The 25,452-nt window shown below is 46.4% G+C and overlaps 1 protein-coding gene across 4 annotated transcripts in view; it reads right to left on the bottom strand.

Annotated features, from left to right (window-relative positions):
* The window catches only part of LOC134949143 (kelch-like protein 13), a 191,416-nt gene that overhangs the window by 20,260 nt on the left and 145,704 nt on the right, over positions 1 to 25,452 (bottom strand). For all 4 annotated transcript variants that reach the window (XM_063937552.1, XM_063937551.1, XM_063937549.1 and 1 more), the window contains one exon: positions 4,170 to 4,283. In XM_063937552.1, the coding sequence (XP_063793622.1) occupies positions 4,170 to 4,283 (114 nt within the window). The remainder of the gene's footprint in view (positions 1 to 4,169; positions 4,284 to 25,452) is intronic.

Here is a 25,452-nt window from a genome sequence, read left to right on the forward strand (position 1 = left end):
TTCTTATTATTATCCTCAACACCTTGGGTATGAGAGGAAGAGGAGGAAACACATATACCGACTTGAACACCCACGGTGTCACTAGGGCGTCCACAGCTACCGCCTGAGGGTCTCTTGACCTGGCGCAATACCTTTGTAGCTTTTTGTTGAGACGGGATGCCATCATGTCTATTTGGGGTAGTCCCCACCGACTTGCAATGTGCGCGAAGACTTCCTGATGAAGTCCCCACTCTCCCGGATGCAGATCGTGTCTGCTGAGGAAGTCTGCTTCCCAGTTGTCCACTCCCGGAATGAACACTGCTGACAGAGCGCTTACATGATTCTCCGCCCAGCGAAGAATTCTGGTGGCTTCCGCCATTGCCACTCTGCTCCTTGTGCCGCCTTGGCGGTTTACATGAGCTACTGCGGTGATGTTGTCTGACTGGATCAGAACTGGTCGATTGCGAAGTAAGATCTCCGCTTGACGTAGGGCGTTGTATATGACCCTTAGTTCCAGGATGTTGATGTGAAGACAAGTCTCTTGACTTGACCAAAGTCCTTGGAAATGTCTTCCCTGTGTGACTGCTCCCCAACCTCGGAGGCTCGCGTCCGTGGTCACCAGGATCCAGTCCTAAATGCCGAACCTGCGGCCTTCCAGGAGGTGAGCACTGTGCAGCCACCACAGGAGAGATATCCTGGCTCTGGGAGACAGGGTGATCCTTTGATGCATTTGTAAATGAGACCCGGACCATTTGTCCAGTAGGTCCCATTGGAAAGTCCTCGCATGGAACCTGCCGAAGGGGATGGCCTCGTACGATGCCACCATCTTCCCCAGGACACGGGTGCAGTGAAGCACTGAAACCTTTTTTGGCTTTAATAGGTTCCTGACCAGAGCTATGAGCTTCTGAGCCTTTTCCCATCGGAAGAAAAACCTTTTTCTGTTCTGTGTCCAGAATCAGGCCCAAAAAGGTCAGACGCGTTGTAGGAACCAGCTGGGACTTCGGAATATTGAGAATCCAGCCGTGCTGTTGCAACGTCCTCACTGAGAGTGACACGCTGTCCAGTAACTTCTCTCGAGATCTCGCCTTTATGAGGAGATCGTCCAAGTATGGGATAATTGTGACACCCTGCTTGCGCAGGAGCACCATCATTTCCGCCATTACCTTGGTGAAAATTCTCGGGGCCGTGGAAAGCCCAAACGGCAACGTCTGAAATTGGTAATGACAGTCCTATTCCGCAAATCTCAGGAACGCCTGGTGAGGAAGAAAAATCGGAACATGAAGGTAAGCATCCTTTATGTCCAGGGAAACCATCCAATCCCCAATCCCCCCCCCCCCCCCCCCCAAGGCTGGCGATGACCGCTCTGAGCGATTCCATCTTGAACTTGAACTTTTTCAAGTACAGGTTCAGGGATTTCAGATTCAAATTAGGTCTGACCGAACCGTCCGGTTTCGGCACCACAAACAGGGTTGAGTAATACCCCTTTCCTTGCTGGAGAAGAGGAACCTTGACTAACACCTGTTGCAGGTACAACTTTTGAATTGCAGTTAACACTAACTCCCTTTCTGACGGAGAAGCTGGCAGAGCCGATTTGAAAAACCGGCGAGGAGGCATCTCTTCGAACTCCAGCCTGTATCCCTGAGAAACACTCTATTGCACAGGGATCCACCTGTGAGTGAACCCAGACGTGGCTGAAAAATCGAAGACGTGCCCCCACTTGATCTGCCCCCCCCCCCCCCCCCCCCCCCTCCCGGGGAAGACCCAGCGTCATGCGGTGGATTTTGCAGACGTAGGGGGGGACTTCTGCTCCTGGGAACTAGCTGTGTGCAGCTTTTTTCCCTTGCCTTTACCTCTGGCAAGAAAGGATGATCCCCGTACCTTTTTGCTTTTATTTGAACAAAAGGACTGCATTGAGTCGGCATCCCCCATCCACTGTCGGGTCCACAAGAGTTGCCTAGCAGAAATAGACATAGCATTTATTCTGGTGCTTAGTAAACAAATGTCTCTTTGAGCATCCCTCATATATAACGCAGCATCCTTGATATGCTCTAGGGCATAGCTGGCCAAACCAGTCCTCGCGATCTACCAACAGTTCACATTTTACAGACCACCTAGCTGGTGCACAGGTGTAGTCATTACTAATTAAGATGTGCTGCATTCATTCCTAACTGACAATTCTACAGATCTCCAGGAGGCCTGAAAAACGAGAACTGTTGGTAGATCTCGAGGACCGGTTTGGCCAGCCCTGCTCTAGGGTTATTAGAATGGTATCCTTATCTAGGGTCTCAATCTCCGTAGACAAGGAATCTGTCCATGCTGCGACAGCACTACAAACCCAGGCCGATGCCATAGCCGGCCTAACAATAGTACCAGAATGTGTGTAAATGTACTTCATGGTAACTTCCTGCTTACGATCCGCAGGATCCTTGAGGGTAGCAGTATCCTGGGAAGGCAGTGCCACCTTCTTGGATAAGCGTGTCAACGCCTTGTCTACTTTAGGCGAAGATTCCCATCGTATCCTGTCCTTTTGTGGGAAGGGATACGCCATAAGAATCCTTTTGGGAACTTGTAGTCTCCTGTCTGGAGATTGCCAAGCCTTTTCGCACAATTCGCTTAGCTCAAATGAGGACGGAAAGGTGATCTCAGACTTTTTCTCTTTATACATGTGTACCCTCGTGTCAGGGACAGGGGGTTCCTCAGTAATATGCAAACCCTCTTTAATAGCAATGATCATGTAACGAATACATTTAGCCACTTTTGGTTGTCATTTTGCATCCTCATAGTCGACACTGAAATCTGAATCCGTGTCGGTATCTGTGTCAGTGATCTGGGATAATGTGCGTTTCTGTGACCCAGAAGGTCCCGGTGCCACTGGGACAGGCATGGTCTGACTACCTGACTGATCCCTAGCCTCAGTCTTGTCTAACCTCTTATGCAATAAATTTACATTAGCATTCAAGACATTCCACATATCCATCCAGTCCGGTGTCGGCGTTGCCAACGGCGACCTGACAATCATGCACTCCCCCTCCTCCTTAGGCGAGCCTTCATCGTCAAACATGTCGACACACGCGTACCGACACTCCACACACACAGGGAAACTCTTTTCTGAAGACAGGTTCCCCTTTAGGCCCTTTGGAGAGACAGAGAGAGAGTATGCCAGCACACACCCCAGCGCTATATGACCCCGGATAAAAACACAGAATGTTTACCCAGTAGCGCTGCTGTAATGTATAATCGCCAATTATGTGCCCCCCCCCTCTACTTTAAAACCCTCTTTCACCGTGTGTCAAGCAGGGGAGAGTCCGGGGAGCTTCCTCTCAGCGGTGCTGTGGAGAGAAAATGGCGCTGGTGAGTGCGAAACCCCGCCCCCTCGGCGGCGGGCTTCTGTCCCGCTCAAACTTAATAAAATATGGCGGGGGCTCTTTTATATACATGTACAGTGCCCACCTGTACATGTATATAGTCATTTGCCATAGGAGAGGTATTCTATTGCTGCCCAGGGCGACCCCCCTGCGCCCTGCACCCTTACAGTGACCGGAGTGTGTGAGGTGTATGGGAGCAATGACGCACAGCTGCAGTGCTGTGCGTTACCTCAGTGAAGCACCCGAGGGCTTCTGCCGCCTCAGTAGTCTTCTTTCTTCGTTTCTTCTGGCTCTGTGAGGAGAACGGCGGCGCGGCTCTGGGAAGAACGCCCAGGACGAACCTGTGTTCCAATCCCTCTGGAGCTAATGGTGTCCAGTAGCAGAGCCTATCATTTAAGTGGGTCTGCTCCTCTCTCCTCAGTCCCTCGATGCAGGGAGTTTGTTGCCAGCAGAGCTCCCTGAAAATAAGAAAAAAACCTAACAAAATGCTTTCTTAGCAGGAAACTCAGGAGAGCTCCCTGCAGTGCACCCATCTTTCTCTGGGCACAGTCTAAAACTGAGGTCTGGAGGAGGGGCATAGAGGGAGGAGCCAGTGCACAGAGTCTAAAGTCTTTCTTAAAGTGCCCATGTCTCCTGCGGAGCCCGTCTATTCCCCATGGTCCTTACGGAGTCCCAGCATCCTCTAGGACGTTAGAGAAATGAACATACATCTTGATAAAGACCACAAATAATATAAGACTAAAGCAACTTACTTAAAAGTTGCAGATGGGTATGTACAAGCCAAGAGAGGTGTAATCATTGACATGGTCAGTTTTGCACACTTACCTGAAATATACATGAGGCCACCAAATACAGTTCCAGCATGGCCATAATGTGGCTCGTTCATTTTTGCAACATAATTCCATTCATTTGTTCTGGGGTTATAACATTCTACAGTGGCTGCACAGAAATAAAGGAGAGAAATCGTAACTGAAGGTATATTTGCAACACTGAAGGGCAAACATGAATTGCACTCTCTGTAATGAATAGTAACAAATTGTTGATTATATTGTATTTTGACTGCATTCCCTCTACAGCTCTAGGGGCTTTTTTGTGTAACTGAACATGCCGAACGGCCATCCATTTAGAGGTGAAATGACTAGCTTACTAGGAGAACTTTCTACAGCTACGCATTAGATGCAGCGAAAACTCTGCATGCTGCATTTTCACTGCACTGAACTGTGAAAGGGCAGCGAAAGTGCCAATGGAAACTTTTACTCCATAACAATACAGATACTCCACTGGCACTGAAAGCAAGAGATGTATTATCGCCTCCTATTGGACTGCTAAGTGAAGAGTATTCATTTCTATTGAGTTCGAACAATTTGAGCAACAAGTACAAAAAACACATTTTCAGTGACATTTAGCAGTGTGTAAGGAATAGACAGTATAACTGTATTGGGGCTGATTCTGAGATGGGAGCAAATACATTTAGTTTTTGTGCACACAGGGTAAATACTGGCAACTTTTGCATGCAGCCTATAAATGCTGCACAGCTTTATTCTTACAATGCAATTTAGATTTGAGTTAGGACATGACCCTCTCACAACTAAAGCTCTTCACATTTTACAGATGTGTCCGCATACACCTAGCCTCAATACGCCATGCACCACAAAAATGCCTGATGAAACTGAGCCTGCAGTTCCTGGGCCGCTCTGCCAACATCGGGCATCTTTTCTTTTTTTTTTGCAGAAAATCCATCTTCTTCCCATCACTATGCAAATAAGACGCACAAGCAGACTCTGCTGATTAAAATAATATGCCGCATTCTCTGTGTGCGACTGTCTGCATACAAAATGCTACACTACGGTGTTTTCCAGGAAAAGTGCACAAAAAAAAAAAAAAAAAAAGACACCCAGCATTAGTAACTGTGATTATGACTAGGCGCAACTAGAACGGCTAAACATGACTACAGCAAGGATGTAGGACAACACATCTGTGCATCTGACCCACCTACACTGCAGCATGCACTGTTCTACCTCAAACTCAGAGCCCACCTTATTATGCTTGTAGCCACTGGCTAGAACTTTGATAACAGAGAAAAACCCAAACAAGAAATCGAATCAATATGTAGCAAGCTGCTTGTATGAGGACACTATTGTATTGACATTTCCGCATTTTGCCCCTTTACAGAGCTATGAGACAAGTTCTTCTTTGGACATTCCAGTGGAAAGTACTGAGAAAGGGCACAAGCAGCATCATACCACTGACGTGTATGATAGGAAGAGAATAATTAGAAAGTAGAAAAGTACAAGATATTGCACAATATTTTCATTCTGCCTGTTAAGGGCCATACACACTAGAGGATATTTCCTGGAGATGTGAACGATAACGACGATTGTGAACGATTGATCGTTCACATCGCCTAGTGTGTATGGCCCGCCAATCAACGATGCGCACACCCGCGCTCGTTGATTGGAGGTCGGTGGTTGGCCGTGCTACATGCTCAATGTGAGCAATGTCACTTGTGACATCGCTCATCACGGCATGTGTGTATGGAGCCGCGAGGAGCGGTGTACACAATGTGACATTGCGGCACACTATTTTATATAAAGTCCAAAGGTGCGGCACTCCTAGCGGCTTGAATAAAGGACAACAGCAGGGCATGCGTGTAGACGTTTCAATGCCTTTATTGCGGCATTGTCATCAGGTTTTTTTGCCACAATAAAGGCATTTAAACGTTGTCTACACGCATGCCTTGCTGTTGTCCTTTATTCAAGCCGCTATGAGTGCGGCACCTTGGACTTTACGTGACTATTAATTGTGAAGGCACCTGGCGCAGTAACGCGGTCTTAATGGGAGAGCCGGGCACTCTGGTGTGTGGAGATAAATATAAATATATATATATATATATATATATATATATATATATTTATTATTGAACCCATTATAATACATTTTTATTAAGTTGGTGGCACAGTGGAAATTGGTGGGGCAGAGGGTAATAAAAAAAACTTAATTGGTTCCCCCTTCTACAGCCCTGCCCACACACCCAGAAATGCCTCCCCAATATTAAAATATATGTAAAAGAAGTGCCAATTCCAGATATCTTTCGTCTTCCAAATTGTTTGAAAAATTGCTTAGTGTGTACACTCAATTTCGTTTGTAAGGGTTCTGAGAAGTTCAAGGGCAATTGCTCATCTTCCACACTGTTCATCTTTCACATTGGTCATGACTTCTAGTGTGTAGGGCCCTCACCCCTACACTACAATCTCAAACCACAAATTAGGTTTTCAGAAGGTCATGTTTACACTGGTCAAGGAACTCAGCAATGTGGTAAGGGAGGTTTGTAACAGCAGCTCCAACACTGTAGGGTGCACCCTCATTTTACACCTGTAAGGATGGGAGGGGGGGGGAGTTTGTTGGGAGGGACCTACAGCATTAAAAATAAAAATAAAAAAGTGTTTTGGGAGGGAGGGTAAGGTACACATATTGGGTGAAAATGTACTCTGAGGGAAAATTATATTACAGGCACTGAACTAACTGCATACAGGGGCTAATTCAAGGTTGATTATGAAACATTTTCCTCTAATGGGTAAAACCACGTGTGCACTGCAAGGGGGGGGGGGGGGGGGGGGGGGGCAGATATAACATGTGCAGAGAGTGTTAGATTTGAGTAGGGTGTGTTCAAACTGAACTCTATTTTCACACTGCAATTTAAAGCAGCCCGTATTTACCCTGCACAGTAACATTATAACCCACCCAAAACCTATATCTGCCCCACCTGCAGTGCACATGGTTTTGCCCATTAGAGGAAAAATGTTTTGCAATCAGCCTTGAATTAGGCAAACAAGAAACTACTGAAGAACTATTATACTATTTAAGAACTTTTCCTACACCAAATGGTTATTCCTCATCCAAAAAAAACAAATACACAATTATTTTATTCCAAAGTGCTACCTGGTTATTTATATTTAGAAAAACTGATCTAATACTCTCTGACAGAAAGTGACCACATTCCTAACACATCATCATCTCCAGTGGTGTTGCTTAAAGCCAAAGCTCCAGGAGCCAGATTACTTTGCAATACTCAAAGTAAAGACATTAACAGTAAAGACAAGTAACATGCAGGGCCGTCTTTCCGTATGGGCTCAATGGGCTCTTGCCCAAGGAGTATAAAAGCCCTAGGCTGATAGCTGAGGGTCTCCTCTTTCCAGGTTTTTGAAAAATCGGCCCTGGGGAACTGGAGATATCTGACTTCTAAGCAGTGGTCCCCATCCGAGCCTGTTAATTTATCTTCCCAGCCAGATATCTTGGGTTCTATCTGACTTACAGTTTTTCTGAGGGTATGCTCCAAAAGGTGGGACTCTCCCATTTCTGTGGACGACAGCTTGTCTCTACTATTGCCAGAACCAGAGATATCAGCCTTCCAGCAGCTGGTCACTGCTCCAGCTCCACACGTCTAATATGCAGTTTTATATTTTCGTCGGAGGTTTGCTCTGGCTCCTGAACTCTGATCCCCAAGTCCCCAGTACCTCCTAAAAGGTGGGACTCTCCAGTATTTTACCCCATTAAAAGCTAAGAAATCTATTTCCAGGAACTGGAGATATCTGCAGTCAAGAAAGCTGCCCTCCCTCCAGAAAATTATGAATATTGAGCACACTCCACTATCCACCCCTCCCCAACATATTAAACACCCCCTACCAACCTGGAACTAATTTACAAGGGCCCCTTCATTCAGTCCAATGCCCCCTTCTACAGTTTAATGTGCTTCCTTCTGCCCAATCTGTGCAGTAAAGGAGTAATTAGCAGAAATGACTGTTCCAGGTCCTACATGCTGTGCGGAAGATAGAACACCCTCTACCGCCTGCGGGACATCAACGCTGCCGCAGATAGCACCTGCCGCTCCTACTGCTGGAGGATGGGTAGGGGCCCCAGTGCATTGCTGTGCCCAGGAGCCTACACTGCTGTTAAGACAGCCCTGGTAACATGTATGGAATGTAACACGTGCTGTACACACATTTTCACATGTACTTTACCTGGGCTTTTACCAATACAAATAATACTAATCAAAATAGGTAATGACTTTGAATTTCAGAACTTAATAGTGTTACCAAGCCAGCGACAAACCAACGGTACTCATTGTCAATGGGCTTGATTCAACTATGGGGTCGATTCTATTCGGCAACTTAAGAATAGCGCCGGGAATTAGCTCCCGGCGCTATTCAATTCAGCTGCTAGTGCCCCGCAATTGTCGGGAATTCTTCTCTCATCCCCGGGGGATGAGAGCAGAAACCCGATAAAAGTGCTGCCTCGCGGCCGGCGCGAGGCTGATTCGGTCGGGAATCAGCATCGCCGCGGGTAGTTAAGTCGGAGAATGCCCGTTCTCCCGACAAAACTACCTGTTAAGTCGGCGAGAACGGGACATCGCCGACTTAACTGGAGCTGAATTGAATAGCGTCGGGAGCTAATTCCCGGCGCTATTCTTAAGTTGCCGAATAGAATCGACCCCTATGACAGTTGAATAGAGCCGGGAATAAGCTAAACAGGGTGTTTTGTCGGGAGAACGGGCATTCTCCGACTTAAGCGCCCGGCGCAACACTGTTTCCACTGCGCTAAGGGCAGAAATCAGCATCGCTCCTGCACTTTTGTCTGATTTCTGCTTGCACCCCTTTGGGGGTGCGAGTAGAAAATCCCGTTGTTGGGTGTCACATGGCGCTGTATTGAATAGCCCCAGGAGCTAATTACCAGCGCTATTCAACGCTCATCCAATTGAATCGTGCCCAATGTGGATTTTAATTTCCCAGCATAAATGTGGAGAGATGTAAGCAGGACCTACTGTATATGTGACAAGTAGTACTATTACAATTAACCATACGTAGACAAGATTCTGCCCATTCATCAAAGGCAAATTCCACTCAGAATAAAATTTAAGCAGGAGGATGTGAAAACACTTTAGTGCAATTTGATACGATTTGCAATAACACACAGAAGTGTGGCTTAGTCCTCATATATAGCACAGTCATAAATCCGTTTTTGTGATTGTGCCAATGCGTGTTAAGTAGCAAACAAACGCAATAGATTTGCCTGTAGAAAGGAGCTGGATAGGTGTTTATCATTACTCTTAATGAGAATGCTGCATGTGTAGAAAAAGGTTTATGAAACTAGATTTAAATAAATATACACACACACACACACCTATATCCACACACAGCGCATTCACACACGAAACATTCTACAGACATTGTCATGACAGCCATAACGCCATTGTGACAAATCATAGTTGGGTAGTGCTATGTAAAAATGCCATTCAAACACTAGCTTGTAATTGTGCTGATACAATATACAGACTCCACATAATGACAGACTGCATGTAATGACACAAGGCAAAGAGTGACGTTCCAGCACAGAGTTCGCGCTTTGACTCATCTCTCCGGGGACCAGACTGCTGCTGTGTATGTACAATTCTGCCTTCTTCATCTCTCCTCGCCAGCTTTCATGGTGAGAGGTCAGAATTCGGTGACAAAATGGAGAAGCAAGACTCTGGCATTTGTCCAAGATTGGGAACCACCCTGGTTAAGGGAGCCTCTCTTTTATATCATTTGTTTCTTTAGTGTCACCAACAAAGTTTATAGCAAATTGCAGTACATCTGCGTCCGGAGAAATGAAACTACAACCATCTAATTCAAGTGTAAAATGTTTATATCAGTCGGGATGTAGTCAAAATGCCGGCTGGCTGAATCCCGGCGGTCAGGAGACAGACGCCGGAATCCTGACAGCCGTCATGTTACCAGCGGCCGGAATACAGACACCCACCCGTATTTCCTATCAGTCCGTGTTCTCAAGTAGGTGTACAGGCATTGGGTGCAATGTAACTACATCCCGGTTCACAGACAGGAATTATGGTGTGCTTTAGTGCAAACATTCTTACGCTTCTTTATAAAATATCAGAGAAAGTTCTTATGTACAGCCATATGTGATAATATACCATGATCGAACATCTGAAACAGAAAGTATTTTATGGTTACAGCTTTGGAGTATCAGAAGGGTTAAACTCTGCAATCTCCTTTCCCAATACAGGCACCCATAAGTGTACTACACTTTTGTATGTATGTATATTTTAGTAATAAATAAAAGGCAGCTCTGTGTTCTGAAAAAGATATCCAAGGTTATAACATTTAAAATATTGATGTTGATAATCTGGGTGTAACATGATTTCTAGTTGTTAACTAGTCATAAAACATTACTTCAGCAGGTACATTATACTCAACTAAACATAATACAGGTTGAACACGATGGACATTCTGCCTCTATTCAACCTCAATTATTATGTTACTATATGAATTGCTATCACACGGGAATCGCACTGGTATACGTGAATACTAATACATAATGTATATGCTAAAGCATAAGAGAGACAGAAAACGGATCTTTAATTCACGTACATCCACTTTGTCAAAACCCAACTTTCCCAGACTGATGAAGAAAACAGAACTACTCTGTTGAGTGAATACATTTCAAGCAGGAGAGACGTCATAAAACACAAGCCACCGAGAGCCCTCACTAGACGTTACACAACTGATTTTACTAGCGTGATTTAGGAGACTAGTAGCAAATCTGTCCAGTATTTTCCTCTGACCTGCACAGAGCAGCACTAACATCAGAAGTGCAGGCTCTTGAAAAACACATAAAACAGAGCTCATTACAGCAGCTTTTACCCTTTCAGAGACCAGGAAAAGGCAAATTCACTCTAAATAGAAGCAATATATTGGATTGTGCAGGTACTTACCTCCTGAATTGAACATGATGTCATATTTATGTGGACTCATGCCTGCATTGTGTTTGATAGAACACCAGTGCTAATCTCACTTGCTAGTAGGTGGTGTTTGTTTTACCACAATTCAGAGTCAAAGGGGTATATTCAATTGAAGTCGAAAACTGCCGTCTGCCAAAAAAACTGCAGTTTTCGACTTTTTAAGGTCGAATCCTGATTTGACCTATTCAATATATCTCTAAACTTTTCGACAAGATGAATTCGACTTGTCGAAAAGCACGTGGATCGGCGGAATAGCTGCCGATCCACATGCTTGTGTCGAAAAAGGGGCCAAAACGAACAGGTTTTGGTCCTCTTTTCGACCATCTCAGTCCGACATCGAAAGATGTCGGACTGAGATGCAGACCCAGAGGAGGAGGAGGAGGAGGAGGAGGAGGAGGGTGAGGGGGGGGGGGGGGGGGAGGATCTGCAGGGAGACAGCTGGCGGGCATACAGGGGAGATCAGTAGCACGCTACTGGTGCCGGGTGGGAGCTGTCGTGAGGTCGGGCGGCTGAGTGACATCCAGCTGCAGCGCTACTGTAGCGCTGATCTTCCCTGTATGCCCGCCGGCTGTCCCCCCGCTGGTCTCCCCGCTTCTCCTCCTCTGTGTCCCATCTCAATTCGACTTGAAAAAGTGAATTAAGATGGGATTGAATAGGGGTTGTCGGATCCATACCGACAAATACATGTCAGAATGGATCCGACTTTAATTGACTATACCCCTAAAAGTAGAATGGGAGCACAGTAGATTCATCGCTTGTCCACAACAGAAGGTACAGCAGCTCTGTATATGGATATATCATTGCACTTCCATATAAACGCCTCATGGACACATGGGAATGGCACAAACTTAACATGACAGTAAAACACGGATTTCTGTGGAGACAGGTACATTTTTCTGTACAGATAGCATATGGTGTGGTACTTTTACCAATGCAGCAAGTTGTATTTTCCGGGTGTAGTACTGCTGACCGGCGGTCTCCTGACAGCTGGTCAGCTTACTGACGCCGGGATCCCGGCAGCATACCGATGCCGGGATCCCGGCGGGGAGGGGCGAGTGCAGCAAGCCCCTTGCGGGCTCGCTGCGCTCGCCACGCTGCGGGCTCGGTGGCGACCTCCGGTCGCCATGGGTTCTATTCCCACTCTATGGGTATCGTGGACACCCACGAGTGGATATAGTCCCTGTTGGTCGGCATGCCGACCGTCGGGATAGTGACCAGTCGGGCTGGTGGAGGAGGTCATGTGACTGTCGGTCAGCTGACCGGCGGTCACATGAATACCACCCGTATTTTCCATCCGTTTGCAAAAAATGGTTCTCTAACCAACTCCTGTTTTTCATATATTCACAGAAGCCTATAACACGAGTCTCTACTATGGGGGACCAGTAAATGAAACTGGTCCTCCATAGTATCACCATGTGGCTCTTAAAGCAACACAAACAAATTCATACAAAGACATCAGTGAGAGTGGGAGACCCAAATGGCAGGAAAAAAGGCATACTGTACCTAAAGGTTTGCCAGCCGGGTGATATTAAGTACAGTAGCTGGGTTTAGTGCAGGGTTGGACTGGCCCACAGAGGTACCAGGGAAACCACTGGTAGGCCCCACTGCCTGAGGGCCCACTCCTTCCTCTAGGGATCAGGTTACAGACTGTGCACTTGTATTATACATGGTAGATATGCTGCATTACACTACACTGAACTATTGTCTATTTCAAGAATCTGTGGAGGCTGGCCACATCCCCTTTGCAGGCTGGCCACACCCCTAAGTATGATCCCCTATAACTGCATTCCCCCGGTGGGCCCTTCATGTCCCAGTCCGACACTGGTTTAGGGTGATACATTGCAGTGATAACAAAAGATGTCGAAATCCTCATATTGATTTGAACTCAAGATAAACAATTTTAATTTACATAATTCAATAACTTGCATATATGGCCCACTTGCTGGCTGGACAAGTATATAATGGCGTCTTGCAACGCACACTTAGAGACAAATGCACGTCTGCACTCCCAGTCAATTCTTTCTACAATGTTCCCGACAGCCAAACTGTGACCTGCCTCTTAGACACACAAGGAGGATCTTCGTTACGGTGGCTGTACAAGTAATGCAAGTACAGTGCAAATATGATTTTGCCTGTCAGAATCCTGGAACAGGATAGTGCCTGGTGATATGTATAACAAAAACCTGGGTGGAATGCCTGTGAAACTGATCCTGGGGAGATCACGTTTAATGCATAAAAATATACACTAGCAAGTGATATTGCATGAAAAGGGGAGGCAGTCAACTTGCCGGCTGTTGGGATCCCGATGCCAGAACTCTGATGCCCGGTTAAATGCCGGTGGTTGGAATACAGACCACCCCCCTTAATCCCCACACGAGTAGTGGCCTACACCACCACTCGTGAAGTAATAGATTAGTGTGTCACCTCCGGGCCCGAAGCGTGGCAAGCGCATTGAGCATGGTAGGGGACACACTGCGCTCGCCGCCGGTATTCTGGGGTCGGTCTGATGACCGCCAGGATCCCAAAAGCCGCCATATCATACTGATCCCATTAAAACTAGCCAATTTTTAAATTAAACAAATTAGTCCAGTGGTTCATGAACATTTTTGAGTCACGGCGCCCTACAGTATCAGAATTTTTTTCATGACACCGCTAGGCCAAAAATTTTTATTGAGAAATTCAGAAAAAAAATATTACATTAAGTAAATTGCGCCTATGTCATCCTAAGGTTGTTATGAGGTGAGGGACAGGATTCGCTTTTGTTTGTCAACATATTTTATGATTGGAAGCCACAAGCACTGCTTTGTTCTATTACATAGATCATAAATAATTTGACTTGGTCCTGGACCACCAACCCAGGGCACCCCTGCAAGTACCCACAAGCACCCCAGGATGCCTAAGCACACAGTTTGAGAAACAATGAAGTAGTCTACAGATTGCAAGCAGGACCCTCCTACATGTCTATTATTGTATTATATACTTGTTTTATTATTGTTTTGCTCTCACTTGTAAAGAACAAAATATCCTGGCACAAAATAAACAAATGAAAACAAGAATAAAGGCCGGTGACCCCTGGGCAGTTCAGAATCTTTTGTATTGACACCTAGCTTTAAATGGAAAATGTTTTGCTGCTACATTAGACCTTTAGTCCGAAAGACATCAGGAACATTATTTTTTCGCATGTTTAAAAAAACACGCATAGGACCATAACTAATCATGTATCATCATTAGACCAGTGCCTAATTAGTTTTATAACTGTTCCAACCAAGTTCATTTTCATATAAGCAAGGTTCCCGAAGACAACATTCCCTACTAGCACATTTCTACAGCCATAACCGAGGCCTGTAAGATCAATGTTTCCCAACCACGGTCCTCAAGGCACACTGGCTGTCCAGATTTTAGTGATATCAATGCTTGAGCACAGATTATTAAATCAAAATAAGTGAGGTATTAAGTCACCTGTGCTCAAGCGCTTAAAGCCTGGACTTTTAGTGTGTCTTGAGGACTGTGGTTGGGAACCCCTGCTGTAGACATATCAAGTATTTATTAAAAGAATTAATTCTAGCAAGATCATAATACAGAATAGTTATCTGCAACCAGTACAGCCCATAACATGGGAATAACTGACCATACACTGATACAACATTGGGATCCTAGAATGATGGGATGAGCCCAAACGCATGAAGATTACAACAGATGGATGTTCTGCACCCACAAACAAGTTTTTGCCAATCTGATCTAAAACAACCAATATGATATTCTAGAGGTCTGAGCCCCCTTCCTACAATTTACACTAATGCTGGGAACACACTAGATGATAAAGTGGAGGATGCTGCCGATACAGAGACATAGTTCACGACATCATCCATTGTAAAAGCACTGTCACTGACAATGCACGGTCCCGCGCCTCTTCAGTGACACTGCCCATGCATACTTGTACAAGGGGTGATAACGCCAGCGAGTGCCATGCTGACAAATGCAGTATGGACCCCGCTACCATGCACCATTGCTTTTGGCATCGGCAAGTGTATGCACTTGCCGATGACTGCTCCGCTGCTGGGTCCCATCACTAAAAACATCACTGGTTACACACGTCGTCTAGTGTGTACCGAGCTTAAGGCCTACCCTTGTCTGACACTAACCCATCTCATGCCTCGGGTGACTGACAGGGGGCGACTTAATTGTTTGCGTGACCAGCCCCTCACTGGTTGCGGTGGTCTCATTCGCACACCCTAATGTACAGGATTAGGCATAGTTAGCGGCTTCTTCAGTACGGATGGCAGTACGGATGGTGTAATGGTCAGCATTACTGCCTCACAGCACTGAGGTCATGGGTTCGATTCCCACCATGGCCCTAACTGTGTGGAGTTTGTATATTCTCCCCATACTTGTGTGGGTTTCCTCCGGGTACTCCAGTTTCCTCCCACACTCCAAAAATATACTGCTAGGTTAATTGGATCACAATAAAAAATTAACCCTAGCATGAATGTGTGTACATGTGATAGGGAATATAGATTGTAAGCTCCACTGGGGCAGGGACTGATGTGAATGGTCAAATATTCTCTGTAAAGCGCTGCGGAAAATGTGTGCGCTATAAAAATAACTGGTAATAAATAATTCTTCAGTGTCTGTCACAAATTAGTTAAGGCGTGCCCTGCACTCGCAATCTTGTGAGGGTGCAAGCTGCAAGCAGAACACACCAACAGTAGCCTCATGGGCCCTACACACTGGCCGATCCGCCGCCGAGCAGCCCGACGGCAGATACGGCCGACGGGCGACCCGGCGGCGGGGGGGCAGTGCCCCCGTCACGCGGCTCCATTGAAGTGCAGGCAAATATGGACGAGATCGTCCATATTGGCCTGCATGCACAGCCGACGGGGGACCAGCGATGAACGAGCGTGGGGCCGCGCATCGTTCATCGCTGGAGCCTCCACACTGAAAGATATGAACGAGATCGTTGATATCTTTCAAAAAAATCGGCCAGTGTGTAGGGCCTATCAGTCGCCCAAACCAATTGAATGGGTTAATTCAAACAATTGAATTTCCCCCTATCTATATGCACATATGTCTATGCAATCTATTTTATAATGGCAAAACAGAATGAACAATGTGTTCACTGAACACATATAGGCCATTTGTTTACATATTGTTCATTCTGTTATGCCATTATAAATTAGATTGCATGGACATACGTGCATAGAAAGGGGGGAATTCAATTATCATTCGCGCTGGCAGCCAGTAGATGGCGCCCCGGTGGAGCAATGCAATTGTTGCTCCGCCGATCCGCAATTCACAAGGCAATTAACATGGGTCTAAGCAAACAGCCGATAGCAGACAATTTTGCAAAAATGCATCATACAGATTCATTGCAGCACATGGTTGTAGATAATGTAACATTTTAGGTAGGTGATCGCTCCAACATTTTACTCCATTTGGAAACAAAATGGATAAATAGGCTTGGCAACATCAACAAGAATGGACTAAATGGGGCAGATTCACTTGTTTTTTGAGGCACCCAAACATACTGGGTGCCCACGGGGCAATTCAATTTCTGCCCCCGTTGGGAGAGCACATGCCCCATATGCGTGCCTATTAGTACCAGGTTTAGCTGAGAAAAGTGACTAAACCCATCTAAAGTACAGGTTAAGGAGCTCAAATGCAAACCAAGTGGTTTACACACATTTTGGATCGCTCCTCAGGAGGCTGCGAGCTCAAAATGCGTCTCCACGTCTGCATACGTGCCCGAACAGAGAAACAATTGAATTGCTCCATTTGGATTCCACTGGGTGCAATTGATTTGACCCCAATGAATACTATAGTTTGAATTGTTCCCTCTGATACAGATATTTATATGAACTTTAATTGATATTTTATATTTGATAATTTTTGATATGCCATGTTTCCTTCTTTCCCCTTTAGCCTATGTGACATAGGCTAAACATATAAGGCACTAAGTGGGGTTAGGGTTGGACACTAGGTTCTGAGGTTCTGAGCCATGTTTCCTTCTTTCCCCTTTAGCCTATGTGACATAGGCTAAACATATAAGGCACTAAGTGGGGTTAGGGTTGGACACTAGGTTCTTCACAATCGGCAGCAGCATACAATGTCCATCACCCTTCATTTAGGTAAGCACTCACGCTTTTTGTTTTACACAATGTGGTATCCTTTAAGCCTCTATTGTGCGTCTAGAATGTTTGGCTTGTAATGTGCATCCGAAGTTGCCAAGCCAATGGAGGGGCTGACCACATGGGCTTAGCCTGGCTGCTGCGGGAAGATTAGCTTCCAGAAGCCGTGAGCAGGCTGTTGTATCAGATGCAACATAGGCAAAGCCATGCCTGGTCTGGTCAGAACTCTCGTGACCATGCCAGGCAAGTGGTTAAGGAGGAGATGTACTAAGCCTTGGAAAATGATAAAGTGGAGAGAGAAACTACCAACAAAACTCCCAACAGGCATTTTACAAATGGCAGTTAGGAGCGGACTGGTTGGTAGTTTCTCTCTCTCCTCTATCACTCTTTCAGGCTTATTACGTCTGCCCCCAAGCATCTTGTAAGAGTTGTTTGGCAGTGCTTCTCAAAATCTGTCCTCAAGAAACTCTAACAAGTCAATGTACTATATTAAGGATATCTATGAGCGAGCACTTGTGACTTCGATAAATCAAAATGACTGAGGTACTAATTCTCACCTTCTAGGATTTTTCACATATTTCCTGTGCTGACTGGTGAGCTTGTGAAATGAACACAGCAATAGGCTATTTGCATAGCAGTCCTTTACCTTACAATATTATAGGGCATGTACAGTATTTAATGAGGTCTGCAGTTGCTCACTGTCCCCATAGACCAAATCTTTCACCAATAACAGGTAGCAGAGCTTGTGAATGGCGAGTCAAGGTGCAAAAATACACTTGGGCCCCCTCCTCTGACCCACCCCAAGTTCATACTATGCCACATGCCAGTAGGTGACAGGGAGAGGCAGATGATGACAGGAAGAAGCAGCGGGTGGCAGAGAGGCACAGTGTGACAGGGAGAGGCAGTGGGTGACAGGGGTACAATCACATAGTCCTGCACACAAGAGTGTGTTACTGCATAGACTTTAGTCTTCCTGTCCTCTGGGGAAGCCTCATGCCCTATCCCAAGATGGCCACCAAGAGAATGGGCAGGGGCCATTTTATTTCTTTACTGTACAAGACTATGTAGTGACATGGGGGGGGAGGGGGGACACACCAAAGTCTCCTACTTGGCTCCTATGAGAGACCTGGTGAACACCTGCCATAAAGCTGCTCCAGCATCCCTGTAGAGCTACCCGTTTGCAGTATACACTCACTGTCTGGTGAGCTGTATGAAACCCCGATCAGATTCAGCTCTGCTCCATCACCAGTGTACAAGTAACAGTGGGATACGGTTGTACCTGTTATCGGTCAATAAGCCAACACCATTGGTTAAGAAACTGGGCTGTTCATAGTTTGAGTCATGCACTGGTGTCTGCCTATATAACTCTAATGCAATATCAACACCTGCACACATATCTGGGCAGATGTATTAACCTGGAGAAGGCATATAAGGAAGTGATAAGCCAGTGATAAGTGCAAGGTGATAAACGCACCAGCCAATCAGCTCCAATATGTAAACTAACAGTTAGGAGCTGACTGGCTGATGCGTTTATCACCTTGCACATATCACTGGTTTATCACTTCCTTATATGCCTTCTCCAGGTTAATACATCTACCCAGTTATTTCCAGTAGTGGGAACACAATGGCCACTGCCCTGTCTGTGAGAGGAAGCCCCTCCCTCTGTGCTTTTACTAGTGCGGCACTTGGTCAGGCAGGCTCTGTAAATGCCAATTATAGCGGTCATGAGCTGCCTTTAATTGACAGACCGCTGTGATTCAGGAAGAATTCACAACTCTGTCAGTAAGAGGCAGTACGCAGATGTGATAATCAGCGCTGACAGGCAGCAGTACTCCCCTATCAGTCCTACTGAGATGGCAAACTGATGCGGCTGCATACACACAAGGTCAACCCTGCCTCCCTGAGGTGAGCAAGACGCCTGACTTCGCTCAAAATGGTTGTGCATGTGCAGTGGATGGTCTGGGCAGGATTGGGCCCCTTAGTCCCAAGGGGCCCTGGTGCAATGCACCTGCTGCACCAATGGTAGTTACAGAGCTGCATCCATCGCCACTGCAATATAAACTTCGCATGGAAGCATTGTACAATAATGACAAAGTATAATACAATGATTGCTAGGATATTTTTCTTTAAATCTATTCAGTACAAGCTACTGCTTAGTAGGAATAAAGTAAATAGCTTCAAAAGCATTGTTTTAGCTTCAGGGGCTAAGCAAGAATGAGGTAGTGAGCACATTCCAACACAAAGAGCCATAAATCAATAGGCAGGTGCACACAAAGCATCAAGCACCTTATCTAGATTCTGCTGACGTTTCTGGTGTTGTCATTTACAAATATATACACATCCTATATCTATATACACACATACACAAAATAAGAATTTACTTACCGATAATTCTATTTCTCGGAGTCCGTAGTGGATGCTGGGGTTCCTGAAAGGACCATGGGGAATAGCGGCTCCGCAGGAGACAGGGCACAAAAAAGTAAAGCTTTTACCAGATCAGGTGGTGTGCACTGGCTCCTCCCCCTATGACCCTCCTCCAGACTCCAGTTAGGTACTGTGCCCGGACGAGCGTACACAATAAGGGAGGCAATTTGAATCCCGGGTAAGACTCATACCAGCCACACCAATCACACCGTACAACTTGTGATCTAAACCCAGTTAACAGTATGATAACAGAAAAAGCCTCTTAAAGATGGCTCCTTAACAATATAACCCGAATTTGTTAACAATAACTATGTACAGTATTGCAGATAATCCGCACTTGGGATGGGCGCCCAGCATCCACTACGGACTCCGAGAAATAGAATTATCGGTAAGTAAATTCTTATTTTCTCTATCGTCCTAAGTGGATGCTGGGGTTCCTGAAAGGACCATGGGGATTATACCAAAGCTCCCAAACGGGCGGGAGAGTGCGGATGACTCTGCAGCACCGAATGAGAGAATTCCAAGTCCTCTTTTGCCAGGGTATCAAATTTGTAGAATTTTACAAACGTGTTTTCCCCCGACCACGTAGCTGCTCGGCAGAATTGTAATGCCGAGATCCCTCGGGCAGCCGCCCAAGATGAGCCCACCTTCCTTGTGGAATGGGCCTTAACAGATTTAGGCTGTGGCAGGCCTGCCACAGAATGAGCAAGTTGAATTGTGTTACAAATCCAACGAGCAATCGTCTGCTTAGAAGCAGGGGCACCCAACTTGTTGGGTGCATATAGTATCAACAGCGAGTCAGATTTTCTGACTTCAGCCGTCCTTGAAATGTATATTTTTAAGGCTCTGACAACGTCCAACAACTTGGAGTCCTCCAAGTCGCCAGTGGCCGCAGGCACCACAATAGGTTGGTTCAGGTGAAACGCTGATACCACCTTAGGGAGAAAATGCGGACGAGTCCTCAGTTCTGCCCTATCCGAATGGAAGATTAGATAAGGGCTTTTATAAGATAAAGCCGCCAATTCAGATACTCTCCTGGCGGAAGCCAGGGCCAGTAACATAGTCACTTTCCATGTGAGATATTTAAAATCCACCTTTTTCAATGGTTCAAACCAATGGGATTTGAGGAAATCTAAAACTACATTTAGATCCCACGGTGCCACCGGAGGCACCACAGGAGGCTGTATATGCAGTACTCCTTTAACAAAAGTCTGTACCTCAGGAACTGAGGCCAATTCTTTTTGGAAGAATATTGACAGGGCCGAAATTTGAACCTTAATAGATCTCAATTTGAGACCCATAGACAATCCTGATTGTAGGAAATGTAGGAAACGACCCAGTTGAAATTCCTCCGTCGGAACACTCCGATCCTCGCACCACGCGACATATTTTCGCCAAATGCGGTGATAATGTTTCGCGGTGACTTCCTTCCTTGCCTTAATCAAGGTAGGAATGACTTCTTCTGGAATGCCTTTCCCTTTTAGGATCTGGCGTTCAACCGCCATGCCGTCAAACGCAGCCGCGGTAAGTCTTGAAAGAGACAGGGACCCTGTTGTAGCAGGTCCCTTCTCAGAAGTAGAGGGCACGGGTCGTCCGTGACCAACTCTTGAAGTTCCGGGTACCAAGTCCTTCTTGGCCAATCCGGAGCCACTAGTATTGTTCTTACTCCTCCTCACCGTATAATCTTCAATACCTTTGGTATGAGAGGCAGAGGAGGAAACACATATACTGATTTGTACACCCAAGGTGTTACCAGTGCGTCCACAGCTATTGCCTGTGGATCTCTTGACCTGGCGCAATACTTGTCCAGTTTCTTGTTGAGGCGAGACGCCATCATGTCTACCATTGGTCTTTCCCAACAGTTTATTAGCATGTGGAAGACTTCTGGATGAAGACCCCCCTCTCCCGGGTGAATATCGTGTCTGCTGAGGAAGTCTGCTTCCCAGTTGTCCACGCCCGGGAAGAACACTGCTGACAGTGCTATTACGTGATTCTCCGCCCAGCGAAGAATCTTGGCAGCTTCTGCCATTGCACTCCTGCTTCTTGTGCCGCCCTGTCCGTTTACATGGGCGACCGCCGTGATGTTGTCCGACTGAATCAACACCGGTTTTCCTTACAGGAGTGGTTCCGCCTGGCTTAGAGCATTTTAGATTGCTCTTAGTACCAGAATGTTTATGTGAAGAGACTTTTCCAGGTTCGTCCATACCCCCTGGAAGTTTCTTCCTTGTGTGACTGCTCCCCAACCTCTCAGGCTGGCGTCCGTGGTCACCAGGATCAAATCCTGTATGCCGAATCTGCGGCCCTCCAATAGATGAGCCTTTTGCAACCACCACAGAAGATATACCCTTGTCCTTGGCGACAGGGTTATTCGCAGGTGCATCTGAGGATGCGACCCTGACCATTTGTCCAACAGATCCCTTTGGAAAATTCTTGCATGGAATCTGCCGAATGGAATTGCTTCGTAAAAAGCCACCATTTTTCCCAGGACTCTTGTGCATTGATGTACAGACACCTTTCCTGGTTTTAGGAGGTTCCTGACAGGTCGGATAACTCCTTGGCTTTTTCCTCGGGAAGAAAAACCTTTTTCTGAACCGTGTCCAGAATCATCCCTAGGAACAGCAGACGTATCGTCGGAAAACAGCTGCGATTCTTGGAATATTTAGAATCCAGTCGTGCCGTCGAAGAACTACTTTAGATAGTGCTCTTCCGACCTCCAACTGTTCTCTGGAACTTGCCCTTTTTAGGTCGTGCAAGTAAGGGATAATTTAGATGCCTTTTTTCTTTGAAGAAACATCTTTTCGGCCATTACCTTGGTAAAAAGGCCCGGGGTGCCGTGGATAATTCAAACGGCATCGTCTGAAACTGATATTGACAGTTCTGTACCACGAACCAGAGGTACCCTTGATGAGAAGGACAAAATTTGGACATGGAGGTAATCCTTGATGTCCAGGGACACCATATAGTCCCCTTTTTTCCGGTTCGCTATCACTGCTCTGAGTGACTTTATCTCGATTTGAACCTTTTATGTAAGTGTTCAAAACATTTTAGATTTAGACTATGTGTCACCAAGCCGTCTGGCTTCAGTACCACAATATAGTGTGGAAAAATAATACCCTTTTCCTTGTCGTAGGAGGGGTACTTTGATTATCACCTGCTGGATATACAGCTTGTGAATTGTTTCCAATGCTGCCTCCCTGTCGGAGGGAGCCGTTGGTAAAGCAGACTTCAGGAACCTGCGAGGAGAAGATGTCTCGACTCTCCAATCTTTACCCCTGGGATAATACTCGTACGATCTAGGGGTCAACTTGCGAGTGATCCCACTGCGCCCTGAGACTCTTGAGACTACCCCCCCACCTTGAGTCCGCTTGCACGGCCCCAGCGTCATGCTGAGGACTTGGCAGACGCGGTGGAGGGCTTCTTTTCCTGGGAAAGGGCTGCCTGCTGCAGTCTACTTCCCTTACCTCTATGTCTGGGCAGATATGACTGGCCTTTTGCCTGCATGCCCTCATGGGAAAGGAAAGATTGAGGCTGAAAAGACGGTGTCTTTTTTAGCTGAGATGTAACTTGGGGTAAAAAAGGTTGGATTTCCCAGCTGTTGCTGTGGTCCCCAGGTCCGATGGACCGACCCCCAAATAACTCCTTCCCTTTATACAGCAATACTTCCATCTGCCGTATGGGATCTGTATCACCTGACCACTGTCGTGTCCCTGACATCTTCTGGGAGATATGGACAACGCACTTATCTTGATGCCAGAGAGCAAATATCCCTCTGTGCATCTCACATACATATATATAGAATGCATCCTATTAAATGCTCTACATGAATAAAATATTTTCAGTCAGGGAATCCGACCAAGCCAACCCAGCACTGCATCTCCAGGCTGATGGCGATCGCTGGTCGCAGTATAACCACCGTATGTGTGTATATACTTTTTAGGATATTTTTCCAGCTTCCTATCAGCTGGCTCCTTGAGGGCGGCCGTATCTGGAGACGGTAACGCCACTTGATAAGCGTGTGAGCGCCTTATCACCCTAAGGGGTGTTTCCCAACGTACCCTAATTTCTGGCGGGAAAGGGTATAACGCCAATATTTGCTATCGGGGTAACCCTACGCATCATCACACACTTCATTTTATTTTATCTGATTCAGGAAAAACTACAGGTAGTTTTTTCACTCCCACATAATACCCTTTCTTGTGGTACTTGTAGTATCAGAAACACGTAACACCTCCTTCATTGCCCTTAACGTGTGGCCCTAATGAGAAATACGTTTGTTTATTCACCGTCGACACTGTATTCAGTGTCCGTGTCTGTGTCTGTGTCGACCGACTGAGGTAAATGGGCGTTTTTAAAACCCCTGACGGTGTTTCTGAGACGCCTGGACCGGTCCTAATAGATTGTCGGCCGTCTCATGTCGTCAACCGACCTTGCAGCGTGTTGACATTCTCACGTAATTCTCTAAATAAGCCATCCATTCCGGTGTCGACTCCCTAGAGAGTGACATCACCATTACAGGCAATTTCTCCGCCTCCTCACCAACATCGTCCTCATACATGTCGACACACACGTACCGACACACAGCACACACACCGGGAATGCTCTGACAGAGGACAGGACCCACTAGCCCTTTGGGGAGACAGAGGGAGAGTCTGCCAGCACACACCAAAAACGCTATAATTATATAGGGACAACCTTGTATAAGTGTTTCTCCCTTATAGCATCTTTTATATATATATACAATATCGCCAAAATCAGTGCCCCCCCTCTCTGTTTTAACCCTGTTTCTGTAGTGCAGTGCAGGGGAGAGCCTGGGAGCCTTCTCTCCAGCTTTTCTGTGAGAGAAAATGGCGCTGTGTGCTGAGGAGATAGGCCCCGCCCCTTTTTCGGCGGGCTCGTCCCCCGCTATTTTTGAAGTTAGGCAGGGGTTAAATATCTCCATATAGCCTCTGTGGGCTATATGTGAGGTATTTTTTGCCTCTAATAAGGTTTTTATTTGCCTCTCAGAGCGCCCCCCCCAGCGCTCTGCACCCTCAGTGACTGTTGTGTGAAGTGTGCTGAGAGGAAAATGGCGCACAGCTGCAGTGCTGTGCGCTACCTTTATGAAGACTCAGGAGTCTTCAGCCGCCGATTTTGGACCTTCAGCGTCTGCAAGGGGGCCGGCGGCGCGGCTCCGGTGACCATCCAGGCTGTACCTGTGATCGTCCCTCTGGAGCTAGTGTCCAGTAGCCAAGCAGCAAATCCACTCTGCACGCAGGTGAGTTCACTACTTCTCCCCTAAGTCCCTCGTTGCAGTGATCCTGTTGCCAGCAGGACTCACTGTAAAGTAAAAAACCTAAGCTAAACTTTCTCTAAGCAGCTCTTTAGGAGAGCCACCTAGATTGCACCCTTCTCGTTCGGGCACAAAATCTAACTGGAGTCTGGAGGAGGGTCATAGGGGGAGGAGCCAGTGCACACCACCTGATCTGGTAAAAGCTTTACTTTTTTGTGCCCTGTCTCCTGCGGAGCCGCTATTCCCCATGGTCCTTTCAGGAACCCCAGCATCCACTTAGGACGATAGAGAAAAATAAACACATACACATATAGGGGGTATTCAATTGTTTTTTCCTCCCAGCTGCCAATAGATGCCTCTGTGGTGCAAGCTGAAATGTGAGAAATACAGGACTTTAGAAGGGTTTAGCAGCTTTGTATGGCTAAACTAGATACTAATGGGCACACACACGCGGCACGCACACCCAAGGAGGGACACACAAGAGAACTGCTCTGA

This window comes from Pseudophryne corroboree, chromosome 8 (assembly GCF_028390025.1).
Source record: "Pseudophryne corroboree isolate aPseCor3 chromosome 8, aPseCor3.hap2, whole genome shotgun sequence".
Taxonomy (NCBI): domain Eukaryota; kingdom Metazoa; phylum Chordata; class Amphibia; order Anura; family Myobatrachidae; genus Pseudophryne; species Pseudophryne corroboree.